Source organism: Globicephala melas, chromosome 2, assembly GCF_963455315.2.
Source record: "Globicephala melas chromosome 2, mGloMel1.2, whole genome shotgun sequence".
NCBI lineage: Eukaryota > Metazoa > Chordata > Mammalia > Artiodactyla > Delphinidae > Globicephala > Globicephala melas.
Window position 1 is genome coordinate 100491581 of NC_083315.2, and position 20160 is coordinate 100511740.

Genomic DNA, 20160 nt, shown 5'->3' on the forward strand with positions numbered 1-20160 from the left:
ATCTTATACCCACCTCCCCTGAAGGAGAGTAGTATCACTAAGTAAGGATCCTTGCCTGAGACTTTTAACAGTCTTCCCTCCTCAAGAAAGGAAGTCATAGACAATGAGTTTTACAGTTACTTAGTGTCCCATCTAAAACACAGGCTAAGGGCTTCCCTGGTGGTGCAGTGCTTGAGAGTCCGCCTGCCGATGCAGGGGACACGGGTTCGTGCTCCGGTCTGGGAGGATCCCACATGCCGCGGAGCAGCTGGGCCCGTGAGCCATGGCCTCTGAGCCTGCACGTCCGGAGCCTGTGCTCCGCAACGGGAGAGGCCACAACAGTGAGAGGCCGGCGTACAGCCAAAAAAAATAAAAATAAAAATAAAATAAATAAGTAAGTAAATAAATAAATAATTTTTAAAAAGAACAAACACAGGCTAAGATTTTCCCTACTGGAAGTTTTGCTCTCAGAAAGGATACAGTTTTCATCACCCTCAGGGTTTCGGGGTGGCCCTGGCATATTCAACAAAACGAGCTTTGCTTCATGGGACTTGTTAACTATAACCTCATTGAGCTTCACTGCTGTATGCATCCGCCTCACATTGGACTGGTCCCTGGAAGGGGAGCGTGGTGGGGAAGAAACAGGTGGGTTAAGGCAAAGAGAAAACTAGGCATATCGTCAACTTTAAAAAACTTGAGATTTTAGAGATTTTTTGCTTTAACTATGATTGATGTAATGAACAAATGATTGATTGCCTTATAATATTGATATCACAGCTTTCTCATTCCACATTTGCTTGTTTTATACCAGGAATACAGTATGGACAGGAAGAAAGATGGTTAGCTTGTGTACAGTGTTAACTGGTAGCTGATAGGCATAGGCAAACAATAGAAAGATGGCTGGATTCGGGGTGAAATGAAGACTAGATTCTGTCCTGTGTATTCAGGCAGTGCCACATCTGTGGCACTAACTAGGATACTATGTTAAGTGATAAGCTTGTGAGTAGGAAAACTTACGGACGCATGTTAAGTAGGTCCTGGAATCCTTCCATTGACTTGGCCTTTTGCCCCCGGGATGCCATGTACTTGTCTTTCGTCCAGGTCATGTGCACCTTCTCCTGATAGGTCTCTGTCTCTTCATCCTCATCAGAGCCAATGCTGGTCAATCGTAGCATTGAATTCCGATCTTTTACCAGCTGTGCCTGAGGAATGCCCAACATAGCTATGACTCTATACCCAATTTTCTCTCATGCTTCATCTTTAATTATTTTGAAATGTGGTTATAGTGGAATAACCAATAAAGCAATCAGGAAAGAATCTGTCATGCTGAGAACAATACTATCATCCCTTTCAGTGATAGACTTCACAGGGCCAGGATTAGGTCAGTGCAGCAAAATCTCACCTCTCTGTCGCGCTCTGTTTTGGATAGTCGCATGTGCCGGAGCATCTGGGACCTTTGCTCCATCATCAGGGTGCGCTCGTAAGTATAAGCTGATATGTCACTGTCATGCTGCCGTAGATATCACACCGAGCAGGCAATAAGCACAAAAGAGAAAGAACCATATATTTTCATTTCCACTTACTAAATTACACCAGAGAAAGTATCACAATATCAACCTAGGTTTTAGTTTTTGTTGAGTCATTGAACTATGTAAATATAATAATATTGTGGATTGTAGATCAAATCCAGAGCCCTGAGTCTTTTCCACAATCTAACCATGACATACGTGTTTCCTTGAAACACAAAACAAAAACCCCAGTCTTATTTTTTTAATACTTACAAGTTATTTTTTAAAAAAAGCTATGTGTGATTTTAGCACGAATATATGAACTGAAACTTAATAAAACTGTATTAAGCAGATAAGAATCCAGCAGAAATAGAAGGGCTATGGAACAAACAAACAGGAAAGCAAAAATTAAAAACTACCACTAAATACACATCACATATGCATTGTACTTATCTAGATCAACATATGAGAGTTTTGTTGGAACTAAGGAATTAATCCACATTTGCAGCTGAAGAAATTCCCAAACCAGAAGAGGTTCTAGAATGACAGGGTAGTCTCTCTTATCTCGAACTCAGCTTCTCACCATCTCCACCACTTCCACCTCTGCCTCAATGCGAAGGTGATACAGGAAGGTGGCCAGGTCCTTCTTCATCTGAATACTGTTGTCTTCTAGTTGGGCTACTGTGAAGATCCGTATGCTGCATTTTCGCCACACCTGAGAGAGTACCACATGTACGTGGAAAATTAAATGCAAGAAGGCAAAAAAGAGTTATTTCTTAAAATAAATGGCACTTTTGCCCAGAACAATCTTGTACAGTTTCAGGGTATATGTTCCTAGATTCTTACTTGCCATATTATTATTTATTTATTTTACTTACTTGCTATATTATTGTTAGGGCAAAAGCTTGACCAAGGAACACATAAAATATAGTTTAAAGGAGTTCTTATTTCATGACAAGAAAAAAACTGGCAAAACAGAAAAGATGGCACATGATACATTAAGAGGGTGCTTTACTCAGATAGCATACTGATGACACTGTGCAGACTATAATATTTACTATTTTAAATTTCAGTCTTACCAAAGGATGAACATAAATATGTATAAGATACACACACACCCTCTTAGGTTTCCAGTATTTTCGTCTTTTTCTTTTTTTTTTTTGTAGTACGCGGACCTCTCACTGTTGTGGCCTCTCCCGTTGTGGAGCACAGGCTCTGGACGCGCAGGCTCAGCGGCCATGGCTCACGGGCCCAGCCGCTCCGCGGCATGTGGGATCTTCCCGGACCGGGGCACGAACCCGTGCCCCTGCATCGGCAGGCGGACTCTCAACCACTGCGCCACCAGGGAAGCCCCAGTCTTTTTTTTTTTTTTTAATTCACTTATTGATGTTTTTTTCCAAGGGCTCATATGGAGTTCTATTAATTTGCTGAATTTCCCTTGGAAATAGGTATCAACTACAAAGAAAACTATTTCTTATAACGTTGAATCTGGAATCACGGAAAGCCAAGAATAATCCCCAAGTTTTCTAAGCCCCAACACTATAGAATGAAAGGAAGACTCTCTGTCTAGTGAACCAGGACAGAAGTTAAGAGAGAAAGACTTTTTTAAAAAGGTGTCAGAATACCTTGTGCTGTTTCAGTAGGAACGGTAAGAGCATGAGCATCCCCCCATCATGCACGATCCACCACACATCAATGTTGCCCTCAGAAAACTGCTCCACATTGCTGGGAAAGAAGGAGATGTTTTTAGCCACCAGCAGGGCCAGATGGGCAGCAGTTGTCACTCGAACTGTGCCTAGGGAGAAAACAGAGAGAATCAGGATAAGCAGAGATGAATCCTTAGGCTTACCTTGCTTCCTACCATGTCAGCAAAGAAAGGATAATGGCCATTGACAGTTCTTTGAGCAAGGTGTCCTATTTACACAGTAGGCTATACCAAATCAAGTAACGAAAATCATTAAGAAAAATTTGAATAGCTAACAGAATTAGACTGAGAACTATGATTTACATTACTAGGTGTATTCTGATTACTACATTTCTAAGTGGGGGATACATGAATTGGGGAGATTTTGATGCTGAAGAACAATTCTTCCAATTCCTGTGAGAATGTCAATGTGGGAGATCACACATGGAAATATGGCAATTTCAGAGGTAATTCCTAATGTAAGACTTGGCAAGATAAACAACTGATGAACATTAGGTAAGGCTGGAGGGGGTGAAGAGAATCAGGTTATTACTAGTAGTAGTTATTTAGGTGCCCTTATGAGACTATGCTTCAGCAAGGACATCGTCTCTACTTTAGGAGGCTGGGGGGTGGGGTTAGGGTATATCCTCTATTTGAGCCCTCAGGATAGTATGAGAAATGTTTTGTACCAATAAAAGTCTTCCAAGCTCGAGCATCTTCACTCTGGCGCCAGCCATTTGGCCACCCCATCACCACTGTGTTGTGCTTCATGCCCCCAAGGCCACATGACTGGATGAGGTGGGAAATGCCCTCTCTCAGCTTGGCGGCCACCACTAGCTGGGAGAATCCCTTCACCTTCTCTGCCTCCATTAGATGCTTTATGGTCTGAAAGAGAGACAGAATCTCAACACTGAATTACTTCATCCTGGGTCTTTTAACTTCTTACTCTTTCTCCGTATTATATTCCCCTCCCCCTTCCAAACTCTGCATAAGATCTACAGAACAATTCAAAAAGTTTAATTTATCCCAATGAAATTTTATTATCCTTTGCCTTTTTCACTTGCTAAGTGCTTACTACATATGTAGGTAGTTGTCTACCTGTACTGATAGTTCCTCTACCTTTTCCTCTCTTCTGCTTTTCTTTCTAACATACCAAACAAATTGAGAATAGGGATCGTCACAAAGTGAATATTCAATATTCCTTCTTAATTGCCCAGGGTGAGTGTGAACATAATCTCCTTCCTTCCTTAGTCCCAGTCTTGCCCTGACTCATATTACTAGAAATTCAATATGACGATTCAGTTTTCAATTTAGAATTATCTCAGGTATGTTTTCTATTTTTGTTTTTGCTACTTCCACATCCCTTTTGATATTTTAATGGTGATTACTTGCGAAACTTGTATTTGTTTTACTATTCTTTTATTTATTCAAGCCAGTCTGGAGATAATATTTCATTTAGTCTTACTTCACTCTCTTGGTAGAAAGGTAGAGAGAATAATGGTGTGGAAAATGGATATGATTTTCCCAAAGGCACAGATTAAGTCAGCGGTGTAGCTAGGATAATCAGGGTCTCTTGATTTCCATACTGTGCTTTTTATTTATTTTTGTGATCACTCTGGACTAATGTTTCTTCAGCATTTCTAGTTCTAGGGTTTCAAAGCATTCCAAAATGAAATCCAGTAAAATTTTTGAAATGTAACTGAAATTTCTCCAGGGTGATTTCTATCATTTATAATAGAGTGAAATCTACTTTCTTCTTCAGGAAGAACTTTAATCTCCCATAAGCTAATCAGAAGTAGCAAAGGAATCTTGGTCATAGCACCATGTAGATTAGCAAAGAGGAAGAAAATGTGCTCTTCGCTCCTTGTTGTCACAAGATTGAGAGGAACCATCACCATAGTTCAAGGGATGATTTAGTTACATGACTTCTCTCAGGGCTGAGTCAATGTCTGGAGTCTATTTGGAAATAGTGCTTAGCCTTGATAATCTTATAGTTTAGAAATGCTTTTTAAATGGGAAGAATAAATTATTATCTTCTGGTTCATTGTAGTATTTGGGAGAATATGACCATTCAAGTCAGCACTATGAAGGACACCTCCTAGATCACTCAGGAAAGGGATTAATTTAGAAATCCGAGGTCTATGACTCAACAGCACAAAACCATAAGCTAAATTCCACGAGGTCAATAAGCCTTGACTCTTACCTGTTCAGCAGCTAAAGCTTCACCGTAGTTCTCCAGGAAGTTCCCCACGATGACAGAGCCCACAATAGTGAGACCCTTTCCTGCCTTAAGCTGTGAAGCAAAGGTGAGGAGGCGAGGATGCTTGACATGTAGGTCTTCATCTAGTTTCAGCAGTACAAGCAACTGAGGCCTGTAAAGAGGTTGGCGGGGAAGCGGGTGGGATGAGAAAACACTCTGGGTCTGGGGACAGAATGACAAGTCTACCCTTTAATTCAGGAGATCTGTATAAAACACGTACTTTGACAGAAGGAAGAGATTAGAGAAAATGATAGGGTGCGGCTGCATAGTTATTCTGAATTTTCCCAGTATTACCTCAAATTGATCAGTCTTGAAGGAAGAATGAAAATGGTAGAAGTCTAGATCATATAGCACATGATTAAAAGGGAACAGAGGATCAAGAATTTAGAATCAGTCAAAGCATGTCCATTTCATGAATTCCTTGAGCCCCATGATTTCCTTATCCTGTAATCAATGAAGCACACCTTTCTGTGTGGTAACTCTGTGCCAAACACCACTAAGCTCTGTTGGTTTTTTTACCTCCAGTTTTTAGTGTGTGGAGGTCCTTCTTCCAGCCGAAGCAAAGCAAATCGGGCTGCACTGAGGGACAGCCCGCGGATACCATCACCCCATTCTTTCTCAGCTCTGGGAGAGAGAGGAGAAAAGAGCAGAGACAGATTTAAACCATAAGTACAATCTCAAAAAACAGTTTACTTTTTCTTTATCTAAAAGTAACATACACACAAGGTAGAATATTAAAGCTCATATTAATTATTTATATGATGATCTCTATTAACATAATGAACCCACAGTAAGCAGATCAACAGTACCCTTTACCAACACACTGCACTACACAGCCGTTCAGAATAAAGGCTGGAAGGGTCACTTACCTTGTCCTGCGATGTAACTATTCAAAAGCAATAATGTAAAATAGCAATTTGGATTAGGAAATTACTACAGATCCCAAGTTTAAATTATTTCAAAAATAATTGCAGAGAAAGCAAAACTCAATGTAATCTTCTAGATCAGAGTGTTATTTATTCCTAATTTTGGGACGTTGTTAGTGAAGTCTTAGTTGTTACAAAGTAATTCAGGACTAATTTATTTTCCATTTCAGACACAATTCCTTGCCTGAAGAGATAAGCAAGAATATTTATATTTGTGTTATACTTTGTTTTTTAATTTTAATTTTGTACTGGAGTATAGTTGATAACAATGTTGGGTTAGTTTCAGGTGTACAGCAAAGTGATTCAGTTATACATATACGAGTATTGAGCAGAGTTCCCTGTGCTATACAGTAGGTCCTTGTTGGTTATTTTATTTTCTTTTTTATTTCTATTGGAGTATAGTTGATTTACAATGTTGTATTAGTTTCTGCTGTACGGCAAAGTATACTTTAATACTATCATTACTATTTCAGTACATCCTTTTAGTTATCTTTTCCCTGATCCATTCATACTTTCTCAACAGGTTCCCTTTATGATCAATGGCTTATGTCTGTAAGGTGACTAAGAGAATTAGGGGTACAAAATTTGGGTACACATGAATGAAGTTTCCTGGATCCCTAATGCAATTTTCACCAGGCTGGCTCTAACCAAACTAGCCAGTTTCGATAGTTTTAGCAGCAATCAAGGTTGTATGTCCAGACTTACCCTTGGTACTCGATGTACTTGTAGATCATACCAGCTATTACCATAGCTACGATGGCATAATACCAGGAAGAAATAAACATCAGAGCCAGACAGATACTCATTCCCATGAAAGAGAGGGCCCTAGAAAATTAAAAACAAAAAGAACTTTTTTAAATGTGTTTCTAAGCAGCTGCAAAAGAAGTCTGTGCCAAAGATGCTTCTTAAACTGATGAGAAATTATTATTTTTAAAATTTCCAATATGTTGCAGATAGAACTTCTGTAAAATGCAATAAAAAATGAATTACTAGAAAAACTGTTATATGCTTGGATGTTGTGACAATGTCAAATTGCTATAAAGTTTCTAAATGCTTTTTCTCCGTTTTTATAGTTGTCTTATCATGGACTGGCAACAATCAATAGATCTGCACTGAGTCCTGAACCACCCTTAGTGCTGATGTTTCCCATTGCTGGAAGAACATATAAATGAATAGGGATGCTATGAAAGTCATCTGTAGTTATGAGGACAATTAATACCTACATGGGAAAGCAAAGATGGGACGTGTAGTCAAAATTATTAATAACTCTTTGATCTTTTTTAAAAAAGTATTTCACGTGAATACGACTAAAAACTTCATGAACATTTATTAACACAACTGCAGAACCCACTGGGAAAAATCTCCCATTAGTTTCTTTACTTTACATAAGGAACTTGGAAGAAAATAATGAAATTCTTGTTTTGATCAAATAGGTAGACAACTATGCTTACTGAAGTTGTTTTCTGTACAGAATGAACTTAGTTGTATGACAAATTTCAAAGAACAAATAGAACAGTTGTTAATCTGGAGAAAATTAGGATCTAATGAATGAAAATATAGAGTGTAAAGAGAAAGAGAAAAAGTTACAAAAGCAAAATAGTAACACAAAAAAAGTTCAGAATGAACTTTTTTTTTTTTGCAGTACGCGGGCCTCTCACTGTTGTGGCCTCTCCCGTTGCGGAGCACAGGCTCCAGACGCGCAGGCTCAGCGGCCATGGCTCACGGGCCCCGCCGCTCCGTGGCATGTGGGATCTTCCCGGACCGGGGCACGAACTCGTGCCCCCTGCATCGGCAGGCGGACTCTCAACCACTGCGCCACCAGGGAAGCCCCATAATGAACTTTTAACTAAAGTTAAAGCTAGAAAGAGGATTAGAGGTGTTAAGATCAGTTGAAGATCTAAATTTGTGCCAGATAAAGGTTACATCACTACCCACCACTGGTAAGTGAAACTAGAAAGGGATCAAGGAAAAAGTCAGCAAAGAGGAATGTAGCAACAGGTACATACAGGGCATATTAAAGAACCTCTAGCTGTGACAGAAAAGAAATTGAAAGAAATGGGATGGTAGCTAAAAACGTGGTGGCTCCTTTAGGACTGAGGAGACGTGAACACAACAGCAGCAGCTGTAGCAACATTTCATTGAGAGCTTTACTGTGTACCTGCACAGTGTACGGGCACTGTGCTCAGCACTTTACATTATCTCAAAACAACCCTATGAGATAGATAATACTATTAGTCCCATTTTACAAATGAATAAAATGAAATTTTATGTGGTTATGTGCTTTGTTGAAAGTTACAAACTAGGAAATAGTAGAGCTGACACTTGAACTCAGGTCATCTGACTCCATAGCTCATACTCCTTTTTTTTAAATTTTTTTTTTTAAAAATTAATCAATTAATTAGGGCTTCCCTGGTGGCGCAGTGGTTGAGAGTCTGCCTGCCGATGCAGAGGACATGGGTTCATGCCCCGGTCAGGGAAGATCCCACATGCCGCGGAGCGGGCTCGCTGAGCCTATGCTCTGCAATGGGAGAGGCCACAACAGTGAGAGGCCCACGTACTGCAAAAAAAAAAAAAAAAAAAAAAAAAATCAATTAATTAATTTTGGCTGGGCTGTGTCTTCGTTGCGGCACGCAGGCATCTGTAGTTGCGGCACATGGGCTCTAGAGCACACAGGCTCAATAGTTGAGGTGTGTGGGATCTTAGTTCCCCGACCAGGGATCGAACCCGGGCCCCCTGCATCGGGAGTGTGGAGTCTTAACCACTGGACCACCAGGGAAGTCCCCTCATGCTCTTAACTACTAAATGAAATCACATTAAGGAAGGGAGTCTGAGAATCAAAACTGATGAAAACTGATGCGAATACGAGGATAAATGGAAAGAAATGAAGCCCAGTGCTTAGCTAAGAGGGAAACAGGCAATCAGATATGCAAAGGGTAGGTTGTTTTAACCTGAAGAACACAGCAGCCTGGAAGTATTTATTTCACAGTTTTGATCTTTATTCTCAAGTGGATATTATAAGTTATTATAAAACCATATATTAAAAAAAAACCACAGTAGGATGGTGGAAGTTCATGTGAGCACTGGAAGTTGCAACAGACAGTAGGAAATGGGTGACCAAGAAAAAATTGTATCGAGAACTCAGAATCTCCTAGTTTTCTAGTTCAATGATGGGTTCTCTCCAAATGTGGGGAAGAAGAAGAAAAAAAAGGTGACTTACCAGTGGTAGTAGCGGAACCGGGGTCTCCAATTGGGTGTTCGAAGTAATGTTTGCAAGGCACATGCCAAGTTCACGAAGAGGTAACACATGAGAAAAAACCTGGCAGAATAAAATAAGTAAGAGGAATGATTATTACTGTAAAATAATTCTTCAAAGGTTACTTTAGATAACTAGAGAGATTCGCTATATTTAAGCCTTTGTTCTAGGCCACTAGCGTTTAATTAAGACTAGGGTGTAGAGGAACTTAACCTCCACGCAAACCTGCTCAACCTCCGCAGTTCTCTCTCAGTGAAAGACACAACCACTCTTTACCCAGTTCTTCTTGGGACAATCCCAGTTTCCTCTTCACTACTCAACCTTGTTCCAAATTCACTTATCAAGTCCTATGGATTCTACCTATTTACAAATCTCTAAACTTTTCCCCCCTCCTTTCCACCTCTACTTCTATGAGCAGAGTTGAGGCTCTCATTTCTTCTTTGTTGGATTAGTGAAATAAGCTTCCAGCTGGCACTCCCAGCTCAATTTTGGCCTCCTTCTAACCTCTCTTTTATACTGAATTGATCATTATGAAACAGAAACATGATAATTTTGTTCTCAAAGGATTACCCACTACTTTCAGGTAGAAGTTCCAGGTCCTTTGTGATCTGGCTCTACCTATTTCCCCGCTCTGCACCTCTCCAACCCGCAACCTCCCACTCGATCAAAGCCAAACCTTCGCTTCTCCAGATGTGCTGCACTATTTCATCTCTCGGTTCCTTCACACACGTTCCCTGCCTGGGATCTCTTTGACCCCTTCACTGATTAGCAATCCTTCAAGATACAAGTGTCACTTCTTCCAGAAAACCTTTCCTGAGTCTCAGTCTTTGGAGCTCATATAGTGCTCAGTATTCACCTTGACCACAGTACTCATCACACTAGACAGGGATCACTGGTTTCTTTATCTATCTACCACCAATTCTCTGAGGTTGTGTCTCAGCCACCTTATGCTTATTCTCAGCATACTGCCCAGTGCCAGGGAGGTAGTAAGTCATCAATAAGTCAATAAGTTGAATGACTAGTAGTAAAAGCTACAATCAGTTGATAACGAATCAGAAATGAAGGCAAAGAACTTTTGAAGTTATGCAGGTAGAAAGAAACCATGACAACTTATGAAGTTAGCCTTACATGAAAAGTCTCAGGAATATTTATTATTTAGGTGAAGTTACACCTATACTTGGTTCTCTCTGTTATCACTACTCTCACATGCCTGATGGAAATCAACATGTATTATACATCACATAAGCAAGAGTAAGTGAAAAGAATAACTGGCTCTTACATGGAAAGAATTGGGGCCACAAGATCCAGGGAGGCAATAAGGATTCCCAGCTCTGCAATGACAGCAGTTAGAAGTAAAGCCCAGGTAGGTTCCCCATTGGCTTTGCTGTGACCAAACACCTGTACATAGAAGGGAAATATCAGACACAGGAGTGTGGGGAGGGTTTGAGTCAATGCTCCCTGATTCCTCTATGCTATAGTTTCACAGCTCTGAAAAATAATAGTATTACAACTGTGGTAGCTTTTAAATGCCTTTACCCCACTCACATGTAAACTCATACTAGAGATTTAGAGGGTCTTGTGCTAAAAACCCACGTCTTCATATTATATGATCCAGTAATTCCTAGGCCTTATGAAGATCACACTGTTTCTTGTAAAACCTGGGAAAACAGGAAGAGGGCATAGGACAGGGTCACTCACCCTCAGAAAGGGTATGATGTTATCCTTGGCTATAGCCTGTAGCAGCCTCGGTGCACCTGTGAGACTCTGAAGTCCAGCCCCACACGTGGAGAAGAAGGAGCCAATAACAATCACCCACGGGGATGGCCAAGATAAGGTACCCACCACGAGATTACCTTTCACAGCATCCCCAAACCTGGGAGAGAAATCAGAGTGAGGAAATTTGGCCTGGAAATAAGTTTAGACGAAACAACTAGACTGACATTCCCCCAATTTTTTCTATTTATAATTTTTAGAGAATCAAAATTGAGATAGACATGAATAATAATAAATATAAACGTAGGTAGATCTGATCAAAAGGCACTAGTAGCCTATATTAAGAAAGAAAATAACCTGTAGGGCCAGAAAATAATCTAAGCTTTAATTAAAGCTTTCCCCCTCAAATTATCAAAATATCTACTCTGCAGAAAAACTGTAAAAGTATAGAAAAATACAAAAAAATCAGGAAGGAAATCCATAATCATAACGTAACTGCTAACATTTTGCATACCTTGCATATTTTAGTGTTTGCTATGTTTTTAAAAACATGGATGAGACCACACTGCACCTATCCTTCTGTATTCTTTTTAAACTTATAAGTAATTTCCTATGTCATGAAAAACTCATGAATAAACATTTTTACACGTTTCTTTACATTATCATAATTTACATTATCCATTCCTCTAGTGTTGATTTTCTACTACAGAAAATTCTGTGATTGACATCTTTATGCACATATCCACATTCACATTTCAAATTTTTTTTCCTTATGGTAGATTCCTAAGAGGGAATAACTGCAACAAAAGGGCTCAACATCATTAAATATTTCAAAGCACTACCAAAGTGCTTTCCAGAAAGGGTATACTGGATTTATTCCCACTGGAAGTAGATGAAGGTTCATGTCTTACGGCACATACCTATTTCACACCAGCTCTGAGTATTAAAATTTTAAGTCACTGCTAACTTGATGGGTAAAACATGGCGTCTCATTGTTTAATTATTTATGGTTTTAATGATTTTTTACAATGTATCACACACACAAAAGAAATGTGCAAAAACTAAATGCATATTTCAATAAATTTTCACAAAGCAAACATCCACGTAAAACATCCAGTCAAGAAACAGAACACACTGCCAGCACCCAAAATCCTCTCTTATGCCCACTCACCAGCTCTTTCTCCCTCCCCACTCTCCTAATTTTTAATGCTATATAGTTTTACCTGTTTTTAAACTTTATATAAATGAAACAGTATATATGTTTTGTGTTTGGTTTCTTTGATTCAACATTGTGAAATTTTTCTTTTTTTCTTTTGGTACATAGCTGTGGTTCATTAATTTTCACTGCTGTATTGTTTTCCATCACATGAATACATAATTTATTCATTCTACTGCGGATGGACATTTGGACTATTTCCAGATTTTGCCTCGTAAGAACAATTCCACTGAAAGAACCCTTGTGCACACTTCTTAATGCACACATGTATGCATTTGTGTTGGATATACCTAGTAGTGGAATTGCTGGTTCATCAGGTATGCATATGTTCAACTTTAGGAGATAATGTCCAACAGTTTTCTGAAGTGGTATTCTAATTTACACTTTCTATAATTTTTATATTATAATTTACCAAAGCTCTATAAACCCATTTTCAATCACAATCATATAGAAATAATAAACTGTGTTACTTATTTATTTTTGTTAACAATATTTATATAGCATCTATTAGAGTTCTTGTCCTCAAAGAATTCAATCTAGTATAGGGGACAGAAATATGAAATCAAGTAGCTGCAATACAGTATTTTAAGTGCAATAATACAATATGTTCAGTAGAGTGGCTGAACAAAGGGAGGAGCGGTTATCTGTTGTGTGAGTCTGGGAAAGCTTCACAGGATAAAGGACACTTAGTCTAGTCTTAGAGGATGAATATAAGTCTGCCAGGTGGGAGTAACCCATTCTAAGCAAATAACATTGAACCCACAAATATGTGGCTGGATGGAGAGTTGAAACAACAATATTTACTCTGTGTTATGGCTGGAGCTTAGGGAGTTTTTGAGGGAACGGTGGGAGATGAGATCAGAAAGAGGTAGAGAGGGCAAGACCGAAGTAATGAGCATTAAGGGGCTTTGGCAGGCTCTGAGCAGGAAGGTCCTATGATCAAATTTTGTGTTTTAGAAAAATCATTCTGGTGACAGTGTAGAAGAAAGATTAGAAGGTAGTAAAACTGAAAGGGAGAGTATTACAATAATCTAGGCAAAAGATCCTGAAGGCCTGTACAGAGTGATGGGGATAAAAATAGTGGAAAGAATGAGATCTAGTAAGAATGAAGGGTGAAATTGATAGGGCTTAGAAACCAACTGGATGAGGGAATTGATGGAAGAAGTCTAGGATGACACCTAGGTTTCTGTTTTGAGAAAGGGATGAATGGTAAGGCTATTAACTCCTCAAGATGGGGAAAAAGGGAAGAGATATAGCAGGTTTTGGAGGAAGAGTTTTCTAGAAATCTCTTGCAAAACATTTCTTTTTTTGTGTATTCACAGATGAAAGGAAAAACACTCAGCAGCCTTCATGAAGGAAATGAAGAAAGTAAGTTTCAAGATTTTATTTAGAATGCCAATCAGAGACACTTATGTCTCATAGAGGAGATGCTAGAAACAATTTTTAAATTTTTATTTTTTATGATTTGCCCTCCTTTACTGTTAGTTTTCCAACAGCTCTCTTTACTGTACAGAAAAGTCCTCATTATTCAGACAAATTCAATGCTTTATGAAGTCCTATATCCACTGCATCTTATACAACAACATACTGGCCCTTATTATACAGCTCCCTTTTGGGGACCTATATACATGTATTTTCTAATTGTTAGTTGTGATATATATCTCAGGTGGGTTTTGAGTTTATAACTGTCTTGGGGCTGTTTGGGATGATCAGACATAATGGAAGATAGACACACGATTGTTACAAAGAAATCAACTACTCACTTGTCTCTGAGAACAACACCTTCAATACATGCACCAAAAAGGACAACATTGCTTAAATCTATGATATTGAGAGTCAAGGAAACTGATGTTCACCTTCTAATATGAGCATAAACACTCAGGAAACTTCTTCTATCAGTAAAATGAGTGGCTAAATTCACTTATCTCATAAATTCTTTCTTGAGTTTTAGAGATGAGGTGGGTAGATTATCTGATGTGAAGTGAGGTGGTAAAAAGCAGATATCTTTATTACCAGGATAAAAATACTCATCACCCTTGTTCTACGGCTGTTCCTATGACTAAGACTCAGACTGGATCCATCAAAAGGATACAAACAAAGGAGGTAGTCAGGATGGCGAGGATAGTGCCAATGGGAATAGACTTTTGAGCATCTTTCAGATCTCCAGATCTGTTTGATCCAGCCATGATACCTTTAGAAAAGGAAAAAAGAACAAGTTAACCTCTTCAGTTCCTGGACACTTTTGATATTCACATTGCTATCAAAGACTACAGGCAAAGCTGGGAATCCTGAGAATATAGTTTTGTGTAAGAAAAATCACTCCCTGGGTCTGATTGTTTGTAAAATAGGCAACAGCCCATCTGCTTACCTGTGACAGACGGAAAGAAGATCCCCACCAGAAGAGTGAAAGAGGTGGTAATGTCAACAAGGACATACTCATGGTTTAAGCTGCCTAAGACATCAGAAGATTTGGCTGAGGGCTTTTCAATGATCTCTCCCTTTGGTATATAATTACTCCAAAGATTCTCTGCAGTGGGAAAAAAGGGTATATAAGCAGCAGCACTATGGAAAGGACGTAATTAGATAATGTTCTAGCCAACGACATTCTAAGTCAGATTCATCATTTATATAGCTTTTAAGGGTATGTTTGCTTCTACATGAGCACAGATATATGCACATATATATCATATAACAAAGCACACATAAATAAAAACCTAATGCCTTTTCTCATCTGGTTCAAATGTAATTTGACAAAATACTTTGGTACATACAAATGCAGCTAAGTTTACCAATGCAAATTAGTAAAAGTTAAGCGAACTAAAGCTAAATGCCTTATAAAACCTATTTAAAAAAAAATTAGGCATCAATGCTATTTTGAACACCTTAGTGTAAACTTGCTTACGTGCAAAGAAATTTGTGGGCCAAACAGTTAAAATAGGAGTCACTTACGGAGAATTTCAAAAATTTAGATGAGTTAGGAAAACACACATGTGGATGTGATGACATTAAAATAATTCTAGCTGTCACTGTGGGGAAAACATTGGCAATTTTATAATAACACAGAGAATACTTTATTATCTTAAGTTAAAAAGTCATTTGCTCAGCTCTGCATTCAAGAGCAGTACATTTTAGCAGACAACACTGCAAGGGAGTCCTGAAAAAGGATAAAATCACTAACAGAAAAGCAGAAAGATGTTGAATTAAGAGCTGTGTGCTGAACTTAAGAAGGGAAGTGGCACCGTGGCAGTATTGATGGACAATAGATGAGTCTAAGATGGCAAAGTCTCGGGACTTCCCTGGAGGTCCAGTGGTTAAGTCTCCGCAGGGGGTGTGGGTTCGATGCCTGGTTGGGGAACTAAGATCCCACAAGCCGCGTGGCATGACCAAAAAATAAAAATAAAGGCTCAACAAGATGGCAAAGCCCTCCTCAGAGAAAAATTTTTAAAATGTGTCCCCAACCCTCCCAACTCACCTGTAATGACACCGCTAGCCAATCCAGGGATGCCCTGGATTGAAGTGACATTATTGTGAACAAAGTATTCATCACAGGTGGCATTGAAAAACTGACTTGAATTACAGAAGAAGCCCCATAACTTTGACGGTACTGTCATGTTGTTAATTTCCTTGGTCTTCGAGCAAATATCAATGTGCCTTGATGAAAGGGTGCGGTTGCCCAGCATGCAGACCCTAAATGAAAACAAACAGGGAGGAGAAAGATGAAGCAAGGGGAAAAAAGTATTTTAAAAAAGAAAATAGGTTAGAAACAGGTTAGTATATAGGTATGCTCAAGAAAAAAAAAATCTCATCTCTAAGAGTTTTTACTGTCATAGATGGTTAAAGAACTAATAATGACTAGCTCTGTGAATGGTGTCTTACATTTTCTGCCAGTGTAATCCTTACAGCGATCTCACAAAATATGTACTAGTATTTCTACATTGTGGATGGAGGAACTGAAGTTTAGGGAGAAAAAGGAGTCTGCCCGAGGTCATACAGGTGGTAGGCAGTAGTGACAGAATTCAAATAGAAGAACTGTCTGAAGACGCTGTGCTGAGTCATCTTCCAGAATTTTTAGGTTATTAACCAATTGTTAGGTCTTAAAAGAATCTTAGAGTCCATTTGTTCTTCTTCCATACACACACACACACACACACACACACAAATCTACCCCTTTCTCTTTGGCCTAAGAAAAAGCCTTATGTTCATAACAACTCCCTTGAAAATGTTATGCTAAAGGTCAGAGCTTCTGTCTTCTGTTTCAAGGAAGACAGCTTGGCTAGAATTAGGCCATCCGTCTATGGCCTAATAAAAAACTGTTTTTGAACTTAAGCCCAGACCCAGTAGGGGTGAGGGTAGTTAAGGATAATACAAATACAAACTGCTGATTTTATTTTTTTTCATTCACCCAGAGATATAAATATGAATAAAGGAATAATACACCCACAGTTAAAAATACCTCTCAGGAGGAAAAAAGCAACTTTTCAAATCTGCAAAATGATAGCATACATATGCAATAAGCCATGTACCATTACTCAGCTTCAACAACTCTCAACATTTCCCAGTACTGTTTCATGCATTCCTCTAGGTTTTTTGGCTTGTTCTGCTGAAATATTTTAACGAAAATACCACACATCATGAACTTTTGCCCACCATAAAAGAGGAAAAGCATCAAAGGAGAACTTGAGGCAAAATGGAATTTCCCAAGTTAAGATATAGGCAGAATGTAGCCTTCAAGTGGGTCTCCAGTTGCTTGGCAGCCCCTAGACAAGCAGACTGAAAATTTATGATGGAATCTATTACTGACATCATTTAGCATAGCAGAAGAAACACTGAACTGGGGATCAGGAAATCACAGGATCCATTTTCTTGCTCTGACAATTATTAACTTTGGGGCAGGTCATTATGGACCTGTTTTTTCATCTTCAAAAATCTATTTTTCTGTAATCAGGTTAAATCAACATAAGACTGATGAGTTTGATCCCTGAGTGATCAGGATGACTCTTCAAAGACAGTCACTGTAATAAGGTGACAAACAACACTCAGTGCCGTCTAGTCCCTATGCCACTAGTCAAATGGAAAACAGGTGAGCCTGTGAGTCACGCATCTGTACAAATCCATTTCTACTTCAAAAAATATACCTTAGCTTTGCGCAGTGGCAGTATCGTAGCCAATGAGGTTTATCTGAGGCGCGATTATTGCTAATTGAAAAAATATACCTTAAGGTACCTGTACTACTTATGGTATGTAATATAATATATATATAGAAAGATATATATGCAAAAGATGTGACATTTATTTCCCTTTATTTTATGACTAGAAAGTCCATTACTGTACTAACAGCAGAACAAAAAATTTAATTATAAATATTTAGGTAGGAATCTAGGTTTCCTTGATCTCTTGATTCTTCATCAATAAAAGGAATCTAACCTTTAAATACTTTATAAAGGTTGCTGGCAAAACTACACTGTTTGAAAAGGCCTTTATGAATAGTTCAAATATGCATAATCATTATTAGGAGGTTTTGAAAAACCCACTATCTATATCCAAACGACTGCCATGGCTGCCAGTTGTATACTTGGGACACAAAGAAGAGGATCAACACAACACAATTTGCTGGGAGGCTTCCCGCACAGATGCTAACTGGGCTTATCCAAGAGGGAAATCTCAGAGAAACTGTGAGATTCTGACTTGAAATGATCACATCACCAGATACTGTTAATGACTACCAAATAATGATGGCTAGTCAGAGAGACACATACGGGAAGTGTGGAGGGGCAAAAGAAGACTTGATGGCTCCAGCATAGATGGCCAAGATGGACACAATGACACAGGCCAGAAAGAGTGAGGCAAACTTGTTCACATAGCGTACACCGATGAATACCACCAACACCATGAGGACCAAGAAGGCTGTGCCGTAGACACGCATGTTATTTAGCATGGCTGCTGACTCCTTGAGCGCATCGTCACTATGAAAGATGGCAGCTTGGGGGACAATATATACCTGTTAGGCAAAAGAAGCAGAAAATAAGGTCATTTCAAACTAATCAAATAAAAGGGCTGTTGTAGTTTGCATTTACTTTCACGAAGGAAAGCAAAACTGAGACAGAAAATGACTGGAGACATAGCCTAATTCATATTTTGATCTAAAATGCCTACAGAAATGAGATATCATGGATTTTTTTTAAAGTCTACATGCCAGGGCTTCCCTGGTGGTGCAGTGGTTAAGAATCCGCCTGCTAATGCAGGGGACATGAGTTCAAGCCCTGGTCCGGGAAGATCCCAAATGCTGAGGAGCAACTAAGCCCGTGCGCCACAACTACTGAGCCTGCGCTCTAGAGCCCAGGAGCCACAACTACTGAGCTCACGTGGCACAACTACTGAAGCCCGCGTGCCTAGAGCCTGTGCCCCGCAACAAGAGAAGCCACCACAATGAGAAGCCCGCGCACTGCAACGAAGAGCCAACGCAGCCAAAAATTTAAAAATAAATAAATAAAAAAAATAAAGTCTATGTGCCATTCTGAATACTTACACTCCCAAATGGAAAACCAAGGAATGTGTTAATAATTTATTTAAAGTGTTATACAAAATAATTGTAATGATTATCTTGAGTCCTACTTCTGCTATCGTTACTTTAAATAGTAAGAGATATATCCTAGTGAATAAATAAATGAAAAACATTTTGTTTCATTGGGATAAAGACATCAAAAGAGATAAACTTTCTTTTACTTTTCCCCCACTAGCCCAAGTCTTGCCTCTGAGACTTTAACTTTTTGGTTGAGGTGGCAGAGTGCTGGTGATTGGGTGCAGGGGAAGGAGTAGGCAGGCAAAAGATACCCTCAACCTTTCTCACTCATATTCACAGTACAAGGTCAATAACAGGTGAGCAGTCAATCACTTGATTGATTCCTGTAGCTGATTTCTCAGAAGCTTTGATATCCAATGGCAAAATAAATCCAAATCTATATCTTTTCTATACTTTAGACCACAATTAAGTCATTACTCACCAGAAAAATTTCAATGGCACCAAGGATATACATGGCTGCTGCAAATGTGGTACCAAGATAAAAGCAGAGGCCAACAGCCCCACCAAACTCTGGGCCCAGTGCTCGGGAAATCATAAAGTATGAGCCCCCAGCTAAAAGGCAAAACAGAAGGTGAACAGGATAAAAAAAAAAAGTATGTAAGTAACAGGAATGTAAACAAGTTGTAAAAAAGGATAAATGTTTCAGGCTTTTTGAAAACCCTGAATATGATAAAAAGTAGATTTCCTGGTAGGGAGTAAAAGATGAAACCTGCATACTGCACATCTAATGTTCCACATAAATCAGCACAATTTGTCAGTATTACTTAGAAAAATATCAGAGGATATTTACTACAGGCATGAGATAGATGAATAAAATATATATTCTAAGTAAAAGAAGCTAAGAATGCAGTAGAAATTACGGATTCTAGCTTAAAACATACAGAGAGTTTTAAAAGAAGGTATTCTGAAGTCAAATAGTGTTAGTGCCTGTGGCCACTAACGAAATAGTATTCTGTGCCTTGGAAGTTTGCACCTCTGGCTTTATAGTAGAAATATACAATAATCAATGACAATCCCTGAAATCCAGCCTTAGCTACTGAC

General features: G+C 39.0%; 1 protein-coding gene and 1 non-coding gene across 5 annotated transcripts in view; one reads left to right on the plus strand and one right to left on the minus strand.

The window, feature by feature from the left end:
- Positions 1-20160, minus strand: part of SLC12A6 (solute carrier family 12 member 6) — an 88588-nt gene that overhangs the window by 3844 nt on the left and 64584 nt on the right. For all 4 annotated transcript variants that reach the window (XM_060294525.1, XM_060294526.1, XM_030844222.2 and 1 more), the window contains 18 exons: positions 19541-19671; positions 18296-18537; positions 16012-16226; positions 14908-15066; positions 14632-14730; positions 14303-14360; positions 11309-11483; positions 10890-11008; positions 9575-9673; positions 7063-7182; positions 5951-6055; positions 5375-5543; positions 3861-4056; positions 3113-3282; positions 2071-2202; positions 1382-1489; positions 997-1181; positions 460-593 (listed from right to left, as the gene is read on the minus strand). In XM_060294525.1, the coding sequence (XP_060150508.1) occupies positions 460-593; positions 997-1181; positions 1382-1489; positions 2071-2202; positions 3113-3282; positions 3861-4056; positions 5375-5543; positions 5951-6055; positions 7063-7182; positions 9575-9673; positions 10890-11008; positions 11309-11483; positions 14303-14360; positions 14632-14730; positions 14908-15066; positions 16012-16226; positions 18296-18537; positions 19541-19671 (2616 nt within the window). The remainder of the gene's footprint in view (positions 1-459; positions 594-996; positions 1182-1381; positions 1490-2070; positions 2203-3112; positions 3283-3860; positions 4057-5374; positions 5544-5950; positions 6056-7062; positions 7183-9574; positions 9674-10889; positions 11009-11308; positions 11484-14302; positions 14361-14631; positions 14731-14907; positions 15067-16011; positions 16227-18295; positions 18538-19540; positions 19672-20160) is intronic.
- Positions 17678-17811, plus strand: LOC115845930 (U4 spliceosomal RNA). Its single transcript, XR_004036701.2, has one exon. It is a non-coding gene; the product is annotated as a U4 spliceosomal RNA (small nuclear RNA).